We start from the raw sequence: 20254 nt of genomic DNA on the forward strand, positions 1-20254 counted from the left end.
TATGTATATATATTCAGTTTTTTATAGTTCACTATCTAACATGTAAAAGATTAAATTACTCAGGTTTTGTGTTTGAGGACAACGCTGCCTATGGCCAACATGAATGTTGGACGTGAAGTCGCCGGGATCGTTTCAAGATGACAAAGATTAAACAGACACAAATGAAAAGGAAGAGATATATTAACACAATTAAGTTTCAATCATCATTAATCATCATTTGATAATTTCAACAAATATCGCATGAAGTCATATAGATCATTAAGTGATTTCAATATAGGCTCCAATCCACCATTTTTGAGTCTTATCTGGCAGACCAACTCTGTAATATGTGTCAGTGCCCTTAAATCTAACTAATGGCTCTGTTGGAATGATTACTCACCGTGCGCCTGGGCAGATGGTCCTAATAATCAAATGATGACACTTTATCCTAGAGAAGGGGCTTACATAAGAAAAGTAGACAAAGTAGAACGATTTGAGCTTGTTTGATAATCTTTTAGATCAGTTTACCACATTAATGACGGGGAATTACAAATTTGTTCCAGCAGTGGTAATTATCTTCACTCAAAGTTTCAACATATTAATCTGATTTAAAGGTTACAGGAAATCTTTCCTCGGAATGTGTCAAATCCGCCCATCGAAAAGCATAAACATGGCATTAGTTTTCTTTTTTTATTTGTTGTGAATTGAGTGGTGAGTGTTTCACCATTCCTCACTGTGCTGTATGTATACAATTCATGTTTCTTTCAGTAAACAAAACATCTAAATTCTTTTGTTTTACAGTGTGAGGTTTATTGACTTTCTTTGTTTTGACTTAAATGTCTTGGAACTGAAAAGCTGCAAAGTAGTTATTTTCTAGATGTCTGATTAGGCTTTGGCTTCACATTTGATACTGATTTTGTTATGGGGTGTATTAATCATGTGATGTAAAGACTCACTAACCTATCAGCATGTGAGTTTCACCTTTGAAAGTTGTCTTCAATTTATTGTCACCTTTGTACCAGACAAAAATAATTCAAATCCCTCAATCTCAATTTAAGAACTGAACTTTTGTGATTAGTTTGAGAGGGCAAGAGGAGCTTTCAAGGCTCAGTTTGTTCAAGTAAAAATTACCACACAGTGATTCATAAGTTGTTATTCTTGGACTGTGTGTGGAATGTCTTTACAGAAAAAAAGGGCTGATTGAAACAGTCTGATGGTGCAGGGATCACACCAGCAGGCGCTGCAAAAAGATACATGGTCCTGAGGCCTCTTTGTGCACAGATGTTATTGATGTTTACTTGTTTTTGGATCGTCAAGGGTCGTGGTCTGTCACGGACTGATGACACCAGGAGGTCTTGGGAATAAAAAGCTTCAATAAGTTGCCTCATTCTCTGGAGATCAAGATCATGTGCAACTCTGGTCTTGTCTGACTTGTTTTGACAGCATGTCAGTAAGCTTATGAATCCCACAGTGTGCTGCTCTCGCCATCTACAGGACACCTTGATCACATGCACTGAAAACAAGATGAACAGACCTTATTTATCATACTTTAACTGGTGTGGACATCACATTGAGATACATTTTGCTATTATTTAGAGAAATAAGTGTAAATTAAAGATGATGCATGTGGAATGTTGTCTGAAAACCTCCACACGATGGCAGTCTTGCCAGTTGATTCACTTTTTACTTACTGATATATTTTTTGCCAACAGATGGCACCAGAGTTTAACAGATTTTAAATCACATTGTTGCTAGTAAGATGGGCTTTGCTCCTCTCCCAAATGGCCTATAATAATCTAATCTTCCCAATTAAGCAAGACAACACTGTGCGATGGAAACTGTAAATTAAGACAGACTGCTGACTATGTTAAAAGTAAGACCGCAGACTGTCAGCTGTGACTAATCTGTTGCTCATTATCAGTCAGTAGGATAAGTATGGGAGCAGGAAGGGTGGGAAAGTCTTCCTCTCTCTTCCTGTTACTGCCATTCGTCTGTGTGGACATCTGTGTCTTCTGTGTCTTATTATGGTTACAATTCAACTGAGACCTGAAAGAATCTTTCTTAGGAAGAAAAGTATTTAATGCAAAATGAACAGTGATATGAAACAGTGCAGTCTTGTTTCCTCACAATGCACAAGTAATTTATACTCAACTGCTCACTTCTTTGTTTGAATTAAAAACTTTCACACTATAATTCTCTTATACATTAAGAAGATGTCCATCATCCTAAATTAAATTGTATATTTGATAGGTTACAAAACTGTTAGACTAACCGATGTAGTGATTTAATATGAGTTATGAAAATACCGAATACTACATGGTCATTATTGACCTCTGCTTAATGTCACTGCTTAGTACCACAGTTACATTTATATTATAGTGATACAATCAGTAATTGTTGAATAGTTACAGCCCAAATGATAATGGTGAATGCATTAAACAGTTAACATTAGCCACCATAAGCTACTGGTCATCCCTTATCAAGTAGGTATGAAGTATCAACCCCCTGAGTGTATTCAATTGATCATGGGTGTGTTTTATTACTTAAGGATGCGTTGTTACCATTACTTCATTCAAAAGTTTAACAAAGACAGCTTTTTCAGTTTCAGTCTTTGTCTTTCTTTTCTTTTTAGAACAAAAGTTAGTTTAGAAAAAAAGTTAGTAGAAAGACTTATATTTTACACATGATTTTCTCTATATGCATTTTTTGAAATCAATATTGTTTGATGTCAAAATAGGGCAATATTACCGTATGCACCGTAGCCCCAAACCTTAAAGGGGCACTTTATCGATTTTAAACATGAAAATTTGTTAATTAGTCTGGAAGAGTTCCATTCAGCCTGTCAAATGAGTTTTTTGAGTTGGTGCACCCCGCCCCCTTCTTGGATAGCTCCTGGATAGCTCAGTAGTTAATACCACTGACTTTGGTAAAGGTGATCGTGGGTTTGATTCCCAGTCAGGGAAGGTCAAGGTCCTTAATGCTACCTCAGGCAGGCGGGTAGGTGAGGTAGGCATTCATGGACTACAGCAGAAAATATGGATCTGATGCAATGCTACTATACAAGCAATCCCGGTGAGAGAGCTTATATGCAGAGACTATGGGATATAGCTCAATGTTCTAACATCAAACGGCAACTGCTATCACAACTAGAGATTGACGAAGTACAACAAATATGCTACGACAAGGGGGAGCCAGCCACCAACTACACGACGACCACGACTAAGATTGCCAAGGCTAAAGGATCAACAGGAGTCCACTAATAGCTTTCATCAAGAACTAAATGGGGCTGTGGAAAACAAGTCTAGATCCACCCAGGGCTGAGACTGAACAGTACTGGAAGAACATCCCACAACGCCAATGCTGTGATCCAGTAAGGATTATAACATCCAAGAAAGAGTGGCAGGTATGAAGAGCTGGACAGAACCAGGCCCTGACATGATCCACACCTACTGGCTGAAGAAACTAACTGCACTCCATGAACGGCAGCACAAATGAACCAACTGCTGATGGATGGGACCCACCCAGAATGGTTAACCCAAGGACGGACAGTCCTGATCATGAAGGATCCCCCAAAAGGGAACAATCCCATACCGGCCAATTACCTGCCTCTGCACAACATGGAAGCACCCTGTCAGGCATCATAGCCACTAAGATGAGTAGGCACATGGCTCAATACATGGACATGGAAGGGAATGGGCAGTAATACCAGGGGAGCCAAGCACCAGTTGCAAGACTGCAAGAGACTGCAAGACCAGGCAGAACAATCTGTGCACCGCCTGGATTGACTACAAGAAAGCCTACTACTCAATGCCGCATACTGGAATGCTTGGAAATGTACAAGATCAACAGAACACTAATAGCTTTCATCAAGAACTAAATGGGACTGTGGAAAACAAGTCTAGAAGCCAACTCAAAGCCAATTGCCCGAGTCACCATCAAGTGCGGCATATAGGCCTGCATAGGCCTGAGCCCCCTCAGCCAGATCATCACAAAGACTGGCTACGGGGAGCAGTTCTGAAGTGGAACAACCATCAGTCACCTACTCTACATGGATGACATCAAGCTGTATGCCAGAAATGAGCGAGACATCCACTCACTAATCCACACTACCAGGATCTACAGCAATGGCATTGGAATGTCGTTTGGACTGGACAAGTGTTATCGCATGGTATCAAAAAGAGGGAAAATGATCAGAACCGAGGCAGATGTTCAGGACAGCTACAAATACCTTGGGCTGCTGCAGGCTAACGTAAACCATGAAGAAGCAGCAAGGAAGTCCGCCACAGCCAAATACCTACAGAGAGTAAGGCAGTTCCTGAAAAGTCAGCTGCATGGGAAGAACAAGATCCGAGCCATGAACACATACACCCTGCCAGTCATCAGATACCCCACTGGTATAATAAACTGGCCAAAGGAGGAGATAGAGGCCACTGACATCAAGACAAGAAAGCTCCTCACAATGCATGGAGGGTTTCACCCCAAATCCAGCACCCTGAGACTGTACACCAAGCGTAGCGAGGGAGGCCGAGGGCTAGTGAGAGTCAAGACCACTGTCCATGACAAAAAGAAAGTTTCAAAACATCCCCATCTGTTTTCTCACAAACCGTACCCTGTGTATACCCTCATTAACAGATAACATGGACAAAAAGAGGATCCATATGAGGATTTGTAAGTACAGCGTGGGTGGCTCACCTTGAGAGAGAGAGAGAGAGAGAGAGCGAGGGGAGAGGGAGAGTGAAAGGGGTGTGTGAGTAGGCATTCCCTGTGTGCTAATTATTAATAATAATGTTTCTAATTTTATATTAAATTTACAAAGTAAAGTTTTCCACTCAGGTTTTCATTTCATGAAAAAAATCCACAAAAAGTATTATTGTAGTTATTACACTACAACACCACCATTACATATTTCCTGCCGCACACCCCTTAGAGGCAGCTCCACACTTTGGGAATCACTGTATTGCAGCATCATCATCACCTTTAAAAAATATGTCTCTATGGCAATTCCCTAACTTTATGGGAGTGCAATACTAAATTGCTGGAGTACCCCTATAGACACAACACCTCTGACACAAGTAAATATTATCTTATAGCCTCAAGCTGAGCCTCAATCTGTTTCCTGTGACAAAAACAGACAGCATAAATACACAGGAGATAATAATAACACCTGCCCAATGATTGCATTTAATGCATACCGCAGAATTATATAAAACACACTTCTGAGGTATGTTTCATACTATTATTATCTCTTTGTCAGTGTGTTCCTGAGTGAGAAACACCACAGATGCAGTGGTGGAAGAGGCAGTATACTGTATGGATTAATATTATTGCTGTATTAATGTTTAAACAGCATTTTAATGTTGCAGGTGGCTGAGGTGGAGCTAATTTCAACTAGCCTACTTTATATATTTATCTAGCTATAAAAATGCATTGTATTTGTTTTGTGTATACAAACTTTTTATATAACTATACAAACTGTTTTCTGTGTATAGGCTACTGCACGTCAGTGTTAAGACATAATTTACACTATTATCATCTCCACCATCCCCCTTCCACTGTTAGCCAACGCAAATTCCACATACTAGTATCCTATCTGCTGTAGTAAAAACTGCGTATGTACAGTAAATAGCCACTTAAGTTAAGTAGTATAAAATGAATATATTCTGTATAAGTAGGATTACTTAAAATGTGTACTTGAGCACAACAGAGTAAATTTACATAGTTTCTTTCCACCACTGTAAAAATATGTGTTGATCTTGGTGTAGGCTACAAGCAGAGCCAACATACAGGAACGGCTGAGCGTGAAAGTGACATCACTACAACTTGCCTCTGATTGGAGGACATTGAAATTACATCTGACCTCGACTGACCCCGATGTAGGCCTATATACAACAGCATAACGTGCAGTTATTATACTGTAAATATAGTCCTTTAAACTCACTGTTTGCATACAGGTCAGGCGACATTAAACTGATAACACGGGCATATATCATATCATGGGAATGTTCCTGATCTGCAGCCCGGTGTGTGAGAGGGGGCTGGACCAGAGCAGCAGGCTGCAGAACTCTGGCGACACCTGCAAACAAACGAAACCGCCTCTCTCCCGGAGCAAAGAGGCGGATGAAGTGGAGACAAAAGCCGGAGTAAAGGGTGTGAAACGTGGTTATTAAGCGTAGAAGCAAGCAGCAGAAACTTTTTTTTCCTTTGTAAAGAGAACAAGTCGTGCGATTTGAGTTCCCGACAGAAGCCCACACTTCTTGATCGGACCGAGTGCAGAGAGCTGAGAGAGACGACAGCAGGTAATGGCAAGCTCATTCATCTTCATTTGAAAGAACTTCTGCTTAAAATAACTTTTGATGAAGTCTGTAAGAAAGCATCACTGTGCAGTGAGATTATCGCGAGGATTTTCACTCTTTTTGATTCATAGCATAGACTGTATTCATAGACGATCAAATGCTGATGCGTTCACAGGTAAAACGTAAAAAAAGGCGACTTCATAACATTACTGATTAAAACTCTCTTAGACGACCCCGTCACTTATGTGGTCTTGGTGCGCTGATGCATTTACTGACTATTTGTCTTCTCAGTGAAAGCAGTAAAGGTCGTTTATTGTTCCTGAAGGATGTGTTTGAGTGCTGATTATGTTAAGCTATTTTTTAAAAGCTTGTTTCACATCTTTGTGACTTAGCAGTGAGGTTATTTTCCATTATAGCCTATTAATACTAAAAGGGTATAGAAAAGGTGGCTGTAGTTTATTGTTTACACTCCAAGTAAGTGACAAATCCTTTTTCCAAGGTAGGTTCATATATGACTGCTCATGTTTGTGTTACTATCACAATCATCAAGTCGTCTGAAAAAAGTTTTTCATACTTTTAATGACAATGGCACTGCTGATTGTGGCATCTGTGTTAATTTCACCATTCCCTTGAGCATCTTCTTCTGAGAAGCCATGAGTAACACAATTCCCAAATTTATCTCCATGTTCCAAATGATAATGTGTTGCACATTAAAGTGTAATTACCAAGAGGCTGAAAGTAAAATTGTGCACCTTTTCATGTGGCATATAAATGATTGCGGCTTGTCATGTGAGAGGAATTAGATTATTCAATCATGCATCACCTGAAAAAAATGTTCAGGACAACACGATCAGCCTGCTCACGTCTGAAAATATTTGCATCGCTTATATAGATGTCAAAATGAGTTTCCTTAATGCTATGTGACAGCGTGCGTTCTCTTGTTATTTGTAATCTCTTTTCTCACGCTCTGTTCTGGAGAGCGTGGCCACCAGCCAGGTTAGGTTTCTTAAACATGTCAGAGGCTGAAGTCAGGCTGAGGACAATGACTGACTAGAAAAGCAGGGCATTTGGATTTAAGATTAATCATTACAAGTGATTTCCATGGTCCTTTTTTATGTGTGTATTCAGATTGTGTCTTTAAACCTTGCATAAACACAGGCATACCAGAGTATTCACATTTGTTGACGTAATGGGGCGCAACCTGCCAACCTAGGACAATGTTTATTCTACAATATGACACGTAAACCTTATCTAGTTCCATTTACAATAGTTTAGCCCCATTGACATGAGTAGGATTAAAAACAGAGATGGATGCCCAGGCCTGTGGCATTGCACTCTTCTATTGGTAAGATGTCCGTGAGACACAATATAGCAGCACTCAAATATGATAGTGATATTATTGTTACATAAACCCAAAGGACATCTTTAAGTGTACAGCATAATGTGACCTCACCTGCTGTTGAGATACTGGATCCTCTTCTTAATGTTGCTATACTGTTTCACTTTACAGTTTGATTTTCATAAAAGTACATGAAGTAAATATGGGTTTAAACGAGATTCAGAAGACATTGCCCCCAGCCATTACAATTATGATTTTATATACATATAAAGTACGGACAGTAGGTGTTAACATGAGAAATAATTGGCAGTTTAATATTGTGTGTGGAATAATGGGTTACTTTAAGAAGATAAGGATTAGAGCTGAAAGGTTAGTTGATTAGCTGATGATAATGACTCAGAAACTATTTTGATTGAAAGTAAGTAAGATATTAAGTAATTTTTTCACGCTGAAATGCCAAATATTCTCTGATTCCAGCCTCTCCAATGTGAGGTTTTTCTGCTTTACTCTATTTAATATAATTCTAAATGTAATATATTTTGGACAAAACAACAAATTAAGACCATCACCCTGGATTATGACAAATGATTAATCGATTAATAGAGAAAACTATAATCAGATTAATCGACAACAAAAATAACTATTATTTGCACTCCTAATTGGTACCCGAAAGAGAGAAAATTATTTTAGTTTGAGTCTTCCTCTGAGCCACAGAATTAAAACTGGCTTATCTGAGAGGCACCAGCTCATGTAAATGAGTGTCTAGACAAAGTGCAACAGGCCTAACACCACTGTGCAGCCTTTAAGTCATGCACTATTCACAGCTGAGAGTGAAGTCACAGTGGATCAGGTGTGTGCTGATGATACAGTTACCCTTTCCTCCACTGCCGCATCCCGCCTGAAGAGTCGGACACTGTTCTGTGGTTATTGTAGCTTTAGCTATACAGGTGTATTTCAAACACCCAAAGGCTACAAGCAGAGCATCATATGCAGGAGTGACTTTGGACAAAAAATAAATAAAGGTCGAAAAGTTTCAGTTGTTATGATCGTGATATTGTAGTAACATGACTATTTCCTCCACAGGCATCTGGTAGATGGAGAGAAAATGGAGGTGAACAGAAGAGAGGTGCCTCTATATGTAAGTGCCTATATGTTTCGCTCCAGTCTGTAAGTGTCTGATGTGTGGATGATCTAGTACAGGGGTCTATTGTTTGGGTGTGGTTGTGTGAGTACATGAACTCTGAGGAGCAGTCTCCCATATTTAGACCCAGTTCTGTTTTTTTCTCACCAGAAGTAGAGAACTCTAGTCCTCCCCTCCAGCCATCTCTTTTCTCTCTCTGAGTCCTGACTCTCCCTCTGTTCAGTGGTTGACTGGCAAGCCTTGTGTCGCAGGTGAAACCCAAGCCAGGAGGCTTTCAGTCCCTGGGGAAGCCAGGCCTTACACAGCCTGCTCACCAAATGACAAGGCCCTCTGAAAACATGACTTCCTCAGTAAACATGGGAGCCAGAATGAGAGAATATCCCTATTTGTTTCTTGGCTTTTTACTGTAAGGAGTACACCAGTGTATGAACTGAACTGGGAGCGTTAGAGTACAAGTTGTGCACGTGTGTTTGACTTGTTGTTTTTTTGACATAGTAGAAATCTTTTTCACTCTGCAAAGTTCATTTCTTCCATCTGTCTTCCTTTTCCCCTTCAAACCTCCATATCCGCCATCTCTCTCTCTCTCTTTCTGTCTGTCTGTCTCTCTCCCTTATTATCCCATGTGTGTGGAAACCTGGGTGGGCCAGTCACTGAAGCGTTGCCAGATTTCTGGTAAGCGGAGTGTCTGCTTGTTTTGCTGTGTCACCAGTTTCAGAAGGAAAGGAGTGGGGGCTTGCTCCAAAACATTTGCCTGCACTCGCTCACAGAGGCTGATTGAGGACCAGTTTGATGTGAATCATTACAGGCTCTGCCACTTACACATACACCTCTCCATTAAGAGGAAGTGGCGTCTCCACCCTCTAAGGTCACAGCTCAACAGGCGCTGAATAAGATCCAGATTTCAATGCCAGGCTTTGTGCAAACCACGGCACAGTGCTGTGTTATAAAGGCTATTACTGTAACACCCTTAGTAAAGTGTTATGGTGCAGCTCCACACATACAAGATAGTGGCAGGGCCATACCAGTTACTATTATGCCAGATCAATGGATAAATGGTTGCATTGAATTTCAGGGAGAAAGTGTGGGAGTTTATGTGTTTGAGGCGGTCTCATTGAGCTCCAGTGCAGGACTTCACCTCAAAGTGGTTTTGTTCGTCCAGGTGCGCATGTGTGAGTAAAACCCCCCCCCCCCCCATTGGTGGTCCCCAGAGGATGAATCCTATTGATTTCTGAAAACTATTGCTGGATCAATATATTTGTCATTTGACACTTTGATCACCTACATTTTCAACCAACACTGTTGTCATGTCAAAATGTTTGTCCAGTACTTTGTTTTATACCTGCAAAGCCACTGCCATTCCGTCAGTTAAGGTTTAAGTTAAGTTAATTACTGAAATGTTAGCATGCTAACACGCAAAGAGGGTAAACCTCACTTCTGCTTAACATCAATATGTTGGTAGTTATTGTGAGCGTTTTAGAATGACATTAACATTTTGCCTGAAGCACTGCTGTGCCTGAAAACAGTCTCACAAGGCCAAACCATTGTCTTGTTTCTTTATGGCAGCGATTGTCTCAACACAGCACAATGTGATGTTCACAAATGGACAGATACCTATATCCTTGTTGTACTATGTTTGTTCAATTGCTAGCATGGTTTGATGGTGACAGTTATCAAAGTGCTTTTTGAGCTAGTGGTATCTCTCTGTTGTGGTTTACAAGTTTTTCCCCCTTTAAGTGCTGTGGTGGTTGTGTTTGCCATGCTTTTCACCTGTCAAACCAATAGAAAACCTTACCCTGCCAGTCATTTGTTGACATTTGATAAGCCAGTCGATCATAAAAGAAAAGAAAGTCTGTTTAACTTGAACAAATAGACATGTGCTCTTATTACAGCGTTTTTTTCAAATATAGCAGACATAAAATATCAATATGAGTCTTAACAATGATTCCTTTCAACTAAACAATTTGCCCAAAATTCAGGTACTTCTGGGTATTATTATGTAACAGTGAGTCTTTCAGAACCCTGTTCTTTGAAGAAAAAAAAACGTAGCACCCCTCCAGTTTTACTGATAGCATTTTCTGACATGTAGACTATGAGTATCTAATTTGCACAGCAGATTAAATCAGAGGTATGTGTCTCAGCTGAGTATGAGAAAGGCCTTCAGCACAGTTCTAGTCCCCCTCAAGAGTCCAGTGAGATCCTTGTCCACTGAGTTTCTTGTAGCTCAGATATGCTATGTGTCACTGTGGCGCTGTATGACTTAAAAATATGAAATTATTTATTTTACATGTGTATTTGTTGAGTTAGAAAAAGGGTTTGCTTGATGTATTAGCTTGTTTGAATGCTTATTAAATGTATTGAGCATGTGGAAGTTGGTAAAAGTTTCTAAGCATATGCCTTTTTCCGCCCTGTTTGTTTCTGGTCAAAGCTAAACTATTAGGTTATAATGATTTATAGTGACTATAACAGATGTCTTTTCTTGTACTTTGATCTGGAGATTTCAGCACACTTAATTGCTTAATAGAATGTCTCTTAATGAGACAAAATGTAATTTGTGTTGGATCCTTAACTGAAACTACTATGATGTGAAAATATAAAAGAAAGAAAATACACTGTCCCTGCTGACGTCAGGCTGTCTTCTCAGGGAACTGACTGTTATTGGCAGTGTTTTTGTTGTTGCAGTCAGTGACAGTGATCTTGCTCCCCTGACGTCACCTATGTGTTGCACTCAGGAGATCATGGCAAGAGCTCTAAAGCTGATGACTGCTGGTTTCCTGGAGACCACAGGCAGCAGATCTGATGTTGTTTTTCTCCACTGAATTGACAACAACACAGGGAAATTATAAAATCATGTCACTGGTGTAACCTTGGATTTGGTGTTCTAATGGTGTGCTAATGAAAACAAATATTAATGCCCACCAGCTTTCATATCTTATTAAGGTCATCTAAACAGCACGATTGCCTTTTAGATTTGCATCAAGCTCCTATTGCATATGTGATAATGTAATCATGTTTATGTTCCATAATTAACACACTATGCCTGACCTGAGAACTGCCCTTATGGGAGGCATGAGGTAAAACCACAAGCTGTTGAATATTTCATTGTTATTGGATCAGGTGTTGGAAAGGAAAGGCCATAGATCGCATCAGTCTTATCACCAGCCAACCATCCTCCTTCCTCTTCCCCAAGGCACAGGAGATACAGTTAGGATCAAACAAATTCTGTCTGATCAAATTGTACCTGTGTAAACCAATATTATCTGAGGCTGCGGCAGATTGTTGGGACAATTAAGTGGGAACTACACCATCCTTGGAGGAGTGAAAACCAAATCAATACATTAACAATAATTGTTCACATATGTTTCTGTGTCTTTTGTAGACATTTCAATCTAATAGCTGGAGGACAATTTAAAAAAAACACTAAAGACAGACTGGATAAAGCTCCTTGATATTAATATGATAAATCCGACTTCTCAAGTGACAATAAATAGAAAGAATTGTTATGAGAGTGGATGTGATTTTTGTCCTAAACTTATCAGAAGAAAGTCCTCCCAGTGCAAAAGTTAAATAAAATGTCATGGTTACTGTCATGGTATTCTGTCACATTTTAATAAAATTAATAATTTTAAAAATATTTGATGCTTTTATCCAAAGCGACTTACAAATGCTATATGTCGCACGGCTCTGGAGCAATTAGTGGTTAACTGTCTTGCTCAGAGACACATTGGTGGATGTGTCACATTAGAAATCAAACCCAGGTCTCCCAGACTAAAGGCATGTGTCTTATCCACTGCCCCATCACCACCCACAATTAATGGAATTCTATTTTTTTTTCAAATCTAGCTAGCCTTGCAAGAAATCAGGAAAGCTGCACAAACCACAGGCCGACATCTTATCTTTTTGTTAGGTGGAAAAACAATCAGCGATAACATTAACGGTGATAAGTGTGCACTAAGTAGTACTGCGGCTAACCACTTAGTGCACACAACAAGCTGAGAAACTGCAGCCTGAGTCAGATCTCAGCCTCAAGCTTCAAGAGATTAGGGGCAAAGTAAATAAAAGGAAGCCTTATATCAGTTTGAAGTCTCAGTCATAATTGTAGACTTCATGCTACCCCAATTTTTGATTGGTTAGCCACAGACAAAATGGCCTTTCCTTATGAGGTTGCATACAGAAATCTTTCCCCTGTGGAAATCTCGGCCTTTAGACATTCACAGTCCCCAGGGGATGTACTGATTTTGGTGATCCCCTGATTTTTCATGTGCCACCAGCGGGTGGTAGTTTTTAGAGAAATATCTCAACATCTACCAAATGGTGTGTTATGTAAACATATGCAAAAACCCCCAGATATAAATAGTGGGCTAAAAAATCCTGCATCGATCGGGTAATAACTTTGGTAATGCTTGGAGTTTTTGTCTAGCTCCATCATCATCATCATTGTTTTGTCTTATTGGGTTTATGATCAAACTCCTGCCAAACGAATGACACTCCATCAGCCTCAGCTTTATTTGTATTTAGTGCTAATTAGCAAATGTAACCATGTTAACATGTAACATATACTTACCATGCTAAACCATATAGTTAACATATTATACCTGTTATACATCTACATGTTAACATTGTCTTTTTGAACATGGTGGCATATTGACACTAGTATTTAGCTCAAAGCACTGCAGTGCAGCCTCAAAGCCAGTAGCGTGGATGTAACCTCTTAGCCTTTTTTAAAGATAATGATGTTGACCATATTTAATCCATAAACAATCTAAACTATAATTATCAACTGCGTATTGCTTCAGTTCCTTGTATTTACCTACTCTCCCTCTAAATTGTTACACGAATTAAGACTCGAACTCAGTTGTCCATTGAGAAGAAACAAAATGCTGGATCGGGTGGCTTTAGAAGACACGGCTACATTCTTGAAATGTAAAGTAAAGCTGATGTAGGCCCTAAAACCACATTTTAATATGATGGATGCCTTAGCATTAAGTGTTAATAATACGGCTTAATTAAGGATAGCCTCATTAATCACGAGAAAACCCTAAGCTGAGCACAAGAAAACAGAAGATAAGGATATTGCATCACTATGGAACTCCAAGCATGAGACCCCTCTTGAACTTGAAAGATACACTCTGAGCTAACCCGCTTGTAAAGGTCTGCAAAATAATTAGTTTTCTGTTATTTATATTAATACTGAGGACAAAAACATGTTCAAAGTTTTATCAGGGACTAAGAGGCACTACATTCATCCTGTTTACCGAGTGCTTCGATGTCCCTGCATCAGCTGCACAACATATCGGATGTAGTGAATAATGTGAGCGCTAGAGAGAACACGCCTGTGTTTGGGATAGTGTATGTGTTTGTTTACACACAACGTGAGCCTCTACTCAATAAAATCTTTCTGCTTCTCTTGCCCTCCATGTCTTCAGCAGAGGGTAGACACTCTTTAGACTTGTGGGTGTCTCTGGGGTGAGTTTAGATGAGGTCAATACAAAACAAGGTCAATGATGTAATAGAAATAATTAATCCCATTATGAAGGTGGATCATGAAGTAGACACTCAGTGGGGTGCAGCTCACTCCTACTGTGAGAAAATGACTGGTGTCTTTCTTTTTTCCCCGCTGCCCCATTTTTGCACCTTAGTACACTGAACTTTGTGAATGTGAGTGATGATTATGATGATTATGACTATGGATTATATACTTTGGTTGTGTTGTTAAAGCAATTGAATTGAAGAATTTTCTTTTTCTCTTCTCAGGGACAGGTGGAGGCCCATGTAAGGTTACAAGCCAGTGTTCCTGAAGATGCAGAGTTTTATGTTGTTGTACAAGGCTCTGGACTTACACATGTGACTGCAGCAAAAACAGGAGATGATGGGCTGACCCTTATCTTCACAGTTCCAGGTATGTCCTTAATTCAACCACTGAAAACACTAATTTTTTTCTTTGCCTGTCATTGTCTTACTCCCACCTTTCATGATTTTCATCTCCCACAGGTCATGCCCTTGCGGAAGCTGTCTCGGTTACATCCTACTTTTACGCAGAGGACCAACTCAAGCCATGCGAGGGTGAAGCATATCTTGAATACCTCAGGGACGTTGCCCAGGAAGCAGCAGAGTACCTGAGTGCAAACAGGGACCAGCTTGGCCCCCAGAGCTACCTAGAAGTCCTGAAGAGGTTTTCCACGTGGGCGCAGGCAGCTGACAAGGAGCTCTCTGCAGTAGGGTTAGACCTCAGTGAGGAGGATGTGCGGCTCAGACAAAGTTCAGGTGATGAAGCTGGTCTCAGGCACCTGGATGAGAAGATCACACAGGCAATGGCGAACATGGATTACCCTCAGCAATGGCAAAACACTGACAGTAAACCTAGAGAAGGTAATGAAATAGGAACTGAGAGTGTAACTCAAGATCTTGTGGGTTTTTATTTGTCAGAAGTAATTTTATCGCCATTCCAGTCTTTGCCTGTTAGTGATACTTTCTGGCACTTCTAAAGCACAGATGCATCTGCATATTGTGCTGTATGAAACCTTTTAACTTCAAAAACCAAACCAGTATAACCAAAACAGAGCAACTTTAAGTGGTGTGAATTTATTTCTGTCTCCTAGAAGAGTTAAGGATGTTTAGCCACAATTCCTAGAGGCCTCATCTGATCATGTTTGTGCTCTGCTGCTTCCTGTATCATCCACAGAGGTCAAATATCAGGGATTCCCCTCTGCCTAGCAGATATGAGACTTCCTTTTTAAAACTTTTTTTTGCTGTTGTTACTGTCACTGTACATTCTGAATATGTAGATCATAGTTCATTAAGATCTACTTCCACAAGTGGGTCAGAAAATGACCCGTATGATCAAACTTATATCTCTCTAAGTAATGCTGCTAACTTGCTAAGTAGCGTTACATCAAACTAGCGTAATCCAATTATAATTGCAGATTTACTTTTTCAAATAATTGTAATCAACATGGTTGGGGATATCAACTTTTACACATCAAGATAACACATGTATCATATGTAAAATTGTCTTGCTGTGTAAAATTATATGGGTATGCAGTCAGCTGAGATGTGATCGACAGTAAAGCCTGTATAATGAAGAAGAAAGATCCCTATACATTTCCATTGGGAATCTCAATACCTCAGATATCTCAAAACCTGGGCAAATTACAACAAAAACTAGCCTGATACCGCTAGATGTGTTTTTTAACTTGTGTGAAATGACCCTTTGACAATGACAAACAAACACTATTAGTCCTTCAGGATTAATATCACTACAGTGGTGGTGTTTAGTAGGTTTCAAAACCCAACATGAGATCTGACTCAGCAGCCCAGCTCTTTCATCACATGATGTGCAGGACCAGCCAGCCAGCCGCACAGAGGCTGGTATGCTCCAAAGATGGAGCAATTAATGCCATTATTACTCTTCAGTCAGATTAGAGTTGTCTTGCAGACCTCCACGTCTATTAAATCAACTCCCAAAATCCTCCTCTGCACTGCACTTCCACTTTTTTACACCACAGCTGTCAGAGTTGTTTCTGGCCTCAGATTTATTTATTTATGAAATTTCATTATTTCAAAGCAGTGAAGTCTCTCCTCATTATTATTAAATAAGGGTGAAAGGTTGATTGCCTCTTACAGTTCCAGACATTTTTTAATTTAGTATAGGAAGAAAAAGGAAATCAGTTCTGAGACAGACTGGATCCCTCAACAAATGTTCAGCCTTCTGCTGAAGGTCACATACAGTCTTAGTATCAGCAGTACAATATATGTACATGGCTTGCAATGTCCATGCAAATAAGGGCGGGGTGCAAATGCAAAGTAGCTGTTGGGCCCTAATGCCTCAGTGCACTATTCACTGATGTATTTGACAATGACATTCTTGTTTGTTGAACTTTGCTTGAAGAGCATGTTCAGTATTCACTCCTCTCAGTCGGTCGAAACTGGGTCACAATTAACGGGGCCATTGTGGAAGTGACGGGGCGTTGCAGTTTGTCCCAGGGCTCCGGCAACAAATTGTAAAGAAACAAGAAAATAAAAGTTGAATTCTTCTGCACATTGTTTTTGGGTTCGAAAGATAGCACCATGGCAACCTTCAGCTCTCACCCACACTTACAGGGCAGGCCCAAAGATAAAGTACCTCTGGTCCTCTCTGAAACAGTCTTTCATACTGTGCTTACAAAAGTTTATATGGAGGATTTGTGGTCAGCAGTTGCCATCCTGTGCCGTTGCATGATATTAGCCTAGAGAGTCCATGTTAAAGCGTCATTCAGGGTCACATCGGATTGGGGTTGTTTATATGCCCTGATACGTATTGTTTATACTCCCTTATGCTCCACTGCACACAAGACAAAAGGCAGCAACCGATTTACAGCAGGTGTTGGCACAGTGAAAGATCCAGTTTTTCTAGGTGATAATATTATTGATGTACTGCTGTAGCCTTCATTTTCACTGGTTGCTACTGTCTAACATTACATAGTAAAGTATAGTATCGCCTGACTGATACTGGAGTTTTGAGGCTGATGCTGATAACGATATTTGGGAGTTTCCAATTATGATATTATGATATCGGCCAATAGCAATTTTTTTTCATAAACACATAACATTAACAACAATCTGGATACTGATCCTTCAGATTCATTGTTGTTAAAGGAATTGTGTCTATTTGTCTACGCTCTCTGGCAGAGACTATGTAATGGTGACAGTTTCTTAATTACGTTAAGCTTAGTTCCGCATTTCTGAACTGCAATTGCTTGTTACTTTGATAAGCCAATGTATATTGGCCGCAAATAATTAAGATGATCTTGTATTTTAGTTCATTTTTACCTGAAGTACACATGATCAAGATATTGAAACCCAGTATCTTCATTCATTTTAAGCCTTTCATAATTGCTGAAAATCTGATTTATTAAACATAATTGGCTTTAATTTCAGGGAAAGCTGCAGTAAACAGAATGTCTCTGCCTGCATATAATTTCCTCTTCATTATTTGTCTCTCTCTCTCTCTAGCTGCTGAGCTTCAGCCCAAAGAAACTCTTCTACACCTTGCAGTGCGTTTGGGTTTGGTCCATCTCTCCCGTTTTTTAATTCACCAACCGAGAGGTCAAAGGGCACTGACCTTACCCAATCAGGAGGGAGACACACCCCTCCAGCTGGCTCAGAAGGACGGACAGCATGCCATGTTCAGGATGCTGGCAGCGTAAGGCTATGATTTAATCTGTTTGTCCAATTAGTACAAAAAAGTACCAAAATATAAGAATGTGTTATCTTTAGATGCTTCCAGGAGCCCTTTCAAATGGAATTTGAGTTTAAAGGCTTTCTTGAACCTTTTTTTAATGGCAAGGGAAGGTCATGCAATTAGTCCACGACCACGTCTTTATAAGACAATAAATGCACACACTATTTTCCATTGGTAAAATAACACACATACTACAAAATCCCAAGACTTGCAGCTAAAACCATATTTACTTTTTTCGACAACTACATAAATCTACTCAAGCAACAAAGAAAATAGACTGCAAAACAGAGTTGCTTCAGGTGTGATAAGAGGTAGATAACAGGAACTGGATGTAGAATTGTTTAATAATAATGGAAATGTACACAAAATGCATCATTTAGAAACCTGAAATGTGTTTAATATATGATACAGTAAGTCTTGCTCAACATTTTCACATGCATTGAAGTAGTACAGCTAGAGCTTGCGAACTTGTCAGTGGAGAGAAAGCATACAAATGATATAACAATGAGAACGCATGTTGACAAATGAAGACTTATGATAAGGCTGATTCATAGGGGAGGCTCCCGTCTATTCTCATTAAATTCACATTATGCTAACTTCACTTCCTGTAATATTTATTCTAATTGTTGGCGCTTTTGCTTCTTTCTCCTCTTCAGCCCTCCAGGTCCTGTAGTGGGCCCTGTTCCTGGTGTGTGGTGCGTGTGGTCCGACAAATCCTGCATGTTGAGGTTTTGTCCCGGGACAGACTCCATGACCCTGACTGTGCGGCAAACACCCGGCAGCTGCTCTCAGGATGACATCATGATCTACCGAGACAGACTGGGAGACCAAAGCATTATCAAACTGGTGAGAGCAAACCACTAGGAAAATATTTATTTAAAAGCCTTATTGTAATCACATCTACTACATAATGTAGGACAGAAATGGATAAAAAATATTCCCATGCAGCTCTGTGCTTGATGTAATGTGTCGTTGCTGTCAAGATAAGGCCATTTGCACAGGTTTTGTTGAGGCTTGTGTAAACAGTAAGTCCTTGACTCTCACACCCACTAACTTAGTAATCAGACATTTTGATAAGAGTTGAGCAAGTAACGGTAAACAAAACAGCAGCTGGTAAATCGGAGGGCGGGATGGGTTAACATGAAAAGGAGACATGTCACATGTAGTGAAGTGAGTAGCTTGTGCAGAATGAAATGAGTCACTCTGTAGGGTTTTGCTTTTATAGCTTTTTTTAGTCAGTAATTATGACAGTATGAACGTACAATATCATAATCTTTAGCTTATACCTGCTGTTTGTTATTTACAGTATGACTGTGATAACATAAGAGTTGTTTGTGTTCCAGATCAATGAGCTCAAAGCTGATAGTGAAGTAGACATGAGAGGCAAAGAGGAATTACCTCCGATCGATGAAGGTAAGGTGCCTTATTAAATTGAACTCTTGAAGTTATTTGCTATTATCTGATAATGAGGTTTGTTATCTGTGACTCAAAGATGTATCCCAAGATGCTTTTTACCATGATCCACCTGCATGAGGAAGTTGTTATTTATAGAGTAGATTTATAGATTTTAGAATAAAAAGTACAAGTACTTGAAACAGCACTCAATTACACTAATTGAAGGTACGTACTTGTGATCAGTTGCAATCAAGCGTCTGTTTAAGCGTGTGTCTCCTACATGAGACACGGGTGAGCTCAATCCAGACATGTGCATGTTACCTGTGTTCTCTTTCATTATCCACATGTTAGCTGTCACATGGATGTACCAGCTGTGCAACATGAGCTGCAAAAAACAAAAGTCTCACACAGAGTGAGACACACACACAGAGTGACAAAAGCGCATAAAGACTCACAATTGTAGTTGTGCTGATATTTTACTCGATTAGTTGATTGACAGAAAACTAATTGATAACAATTTGGATAAGCAATTGGTCTTTCATCAATTTAAGAATCAGCTTCTCAATGCTGATGTTTGCTGTTTTATGTTACAGTAAATGTATTTGGATGTTAGACTGTTGTTTTTCAGCCAAACAAACAGTTTGAAATGAATTTTTGTACACCAGAGACAAAATAATAATTTGCAACAATAATGATGAACAGATTACTATAAAAATAATCATTAGTCGCAGCCTTAGTATTGCCATCATCTTGGTCTGTGCATGCACCAACAGCTCTTATTTGCTTTGTGTGTGTGTGTGTGTGTGTGTGTGTGTGTGTGTGTGTGTGTGTGTGGCGGTATGCGAGTGCAGACGCTTTACTGAAGAGCGGTGGAAAGCGAACCACCACAC

At 39.7% G+C, this 20254-nt stretch overlaps 1 protein-coding gene across 5 annotated transcripts in view; it reads left to right on the top strand.

Annotated features, from left to right (window-relative positions):
* Window positions 1-5996: 5996 nt before the first annotated feature.
* arhgef28a (Rho guanine nucleotide exchange factor (GEF) 28a) overlaps window positions 5997-20254 on the top strand; it is a 45814-nt gene continuing 31556 nt past the window's right edge. For 3 of the 5 annotated variants that reach the window (XM_046067211.1, XM_046067214.1, XM_046067215.1), the window contains exons 1-7: window positions 5998-6275; window positions 8695-8749; window positions 14504-14648; window positions 14741-15118; window positions 17741-17930; window positions 18626-18815; window positions 19313-19382. In XM_046067211.1, the coding sequence (XP_045923167.1) occupies window positions 8717-8749; window positions 14504-14648; window positions 14741-15118; window positions 17741-17930; window positions 18626-18815; window positions 19313-19382 (1006 nt within the window). In that variant the 5' untranslated portion in view covers window positions 5998-6275; window positions 8695-8716. Of the gene's footprint in view, window positions 6276-8694; window positions 8750-14503; window positions 14649-14740; window positions 15119-17740; window positions 17931-18625; window positions 18816-19312; window positions 19383-20254 lie in introns of all 5 variants that reach the window. The other 2 variants (XM_046067210.1, XM_046067212.1) reach the window with 1 other exon arrangement.

This window comes from Micropterus dolomieu, linkage group LG13, assembly GCF_021292245.1.
Source record: "Micropterus dolomieu isolate WLL.071019.BEF.003 ecotype Adirondacks linkage group LG13, ASM2129224v1, whole genome shotgun sequence".
NCBI classification, from domain to species: domain Eukaryota; kingdom Metazoa; phylum Chordata; class Actinopteri; order Centrarchiformes; family Centrarchidae; genus Micropterus; species Micropterus dolomieu.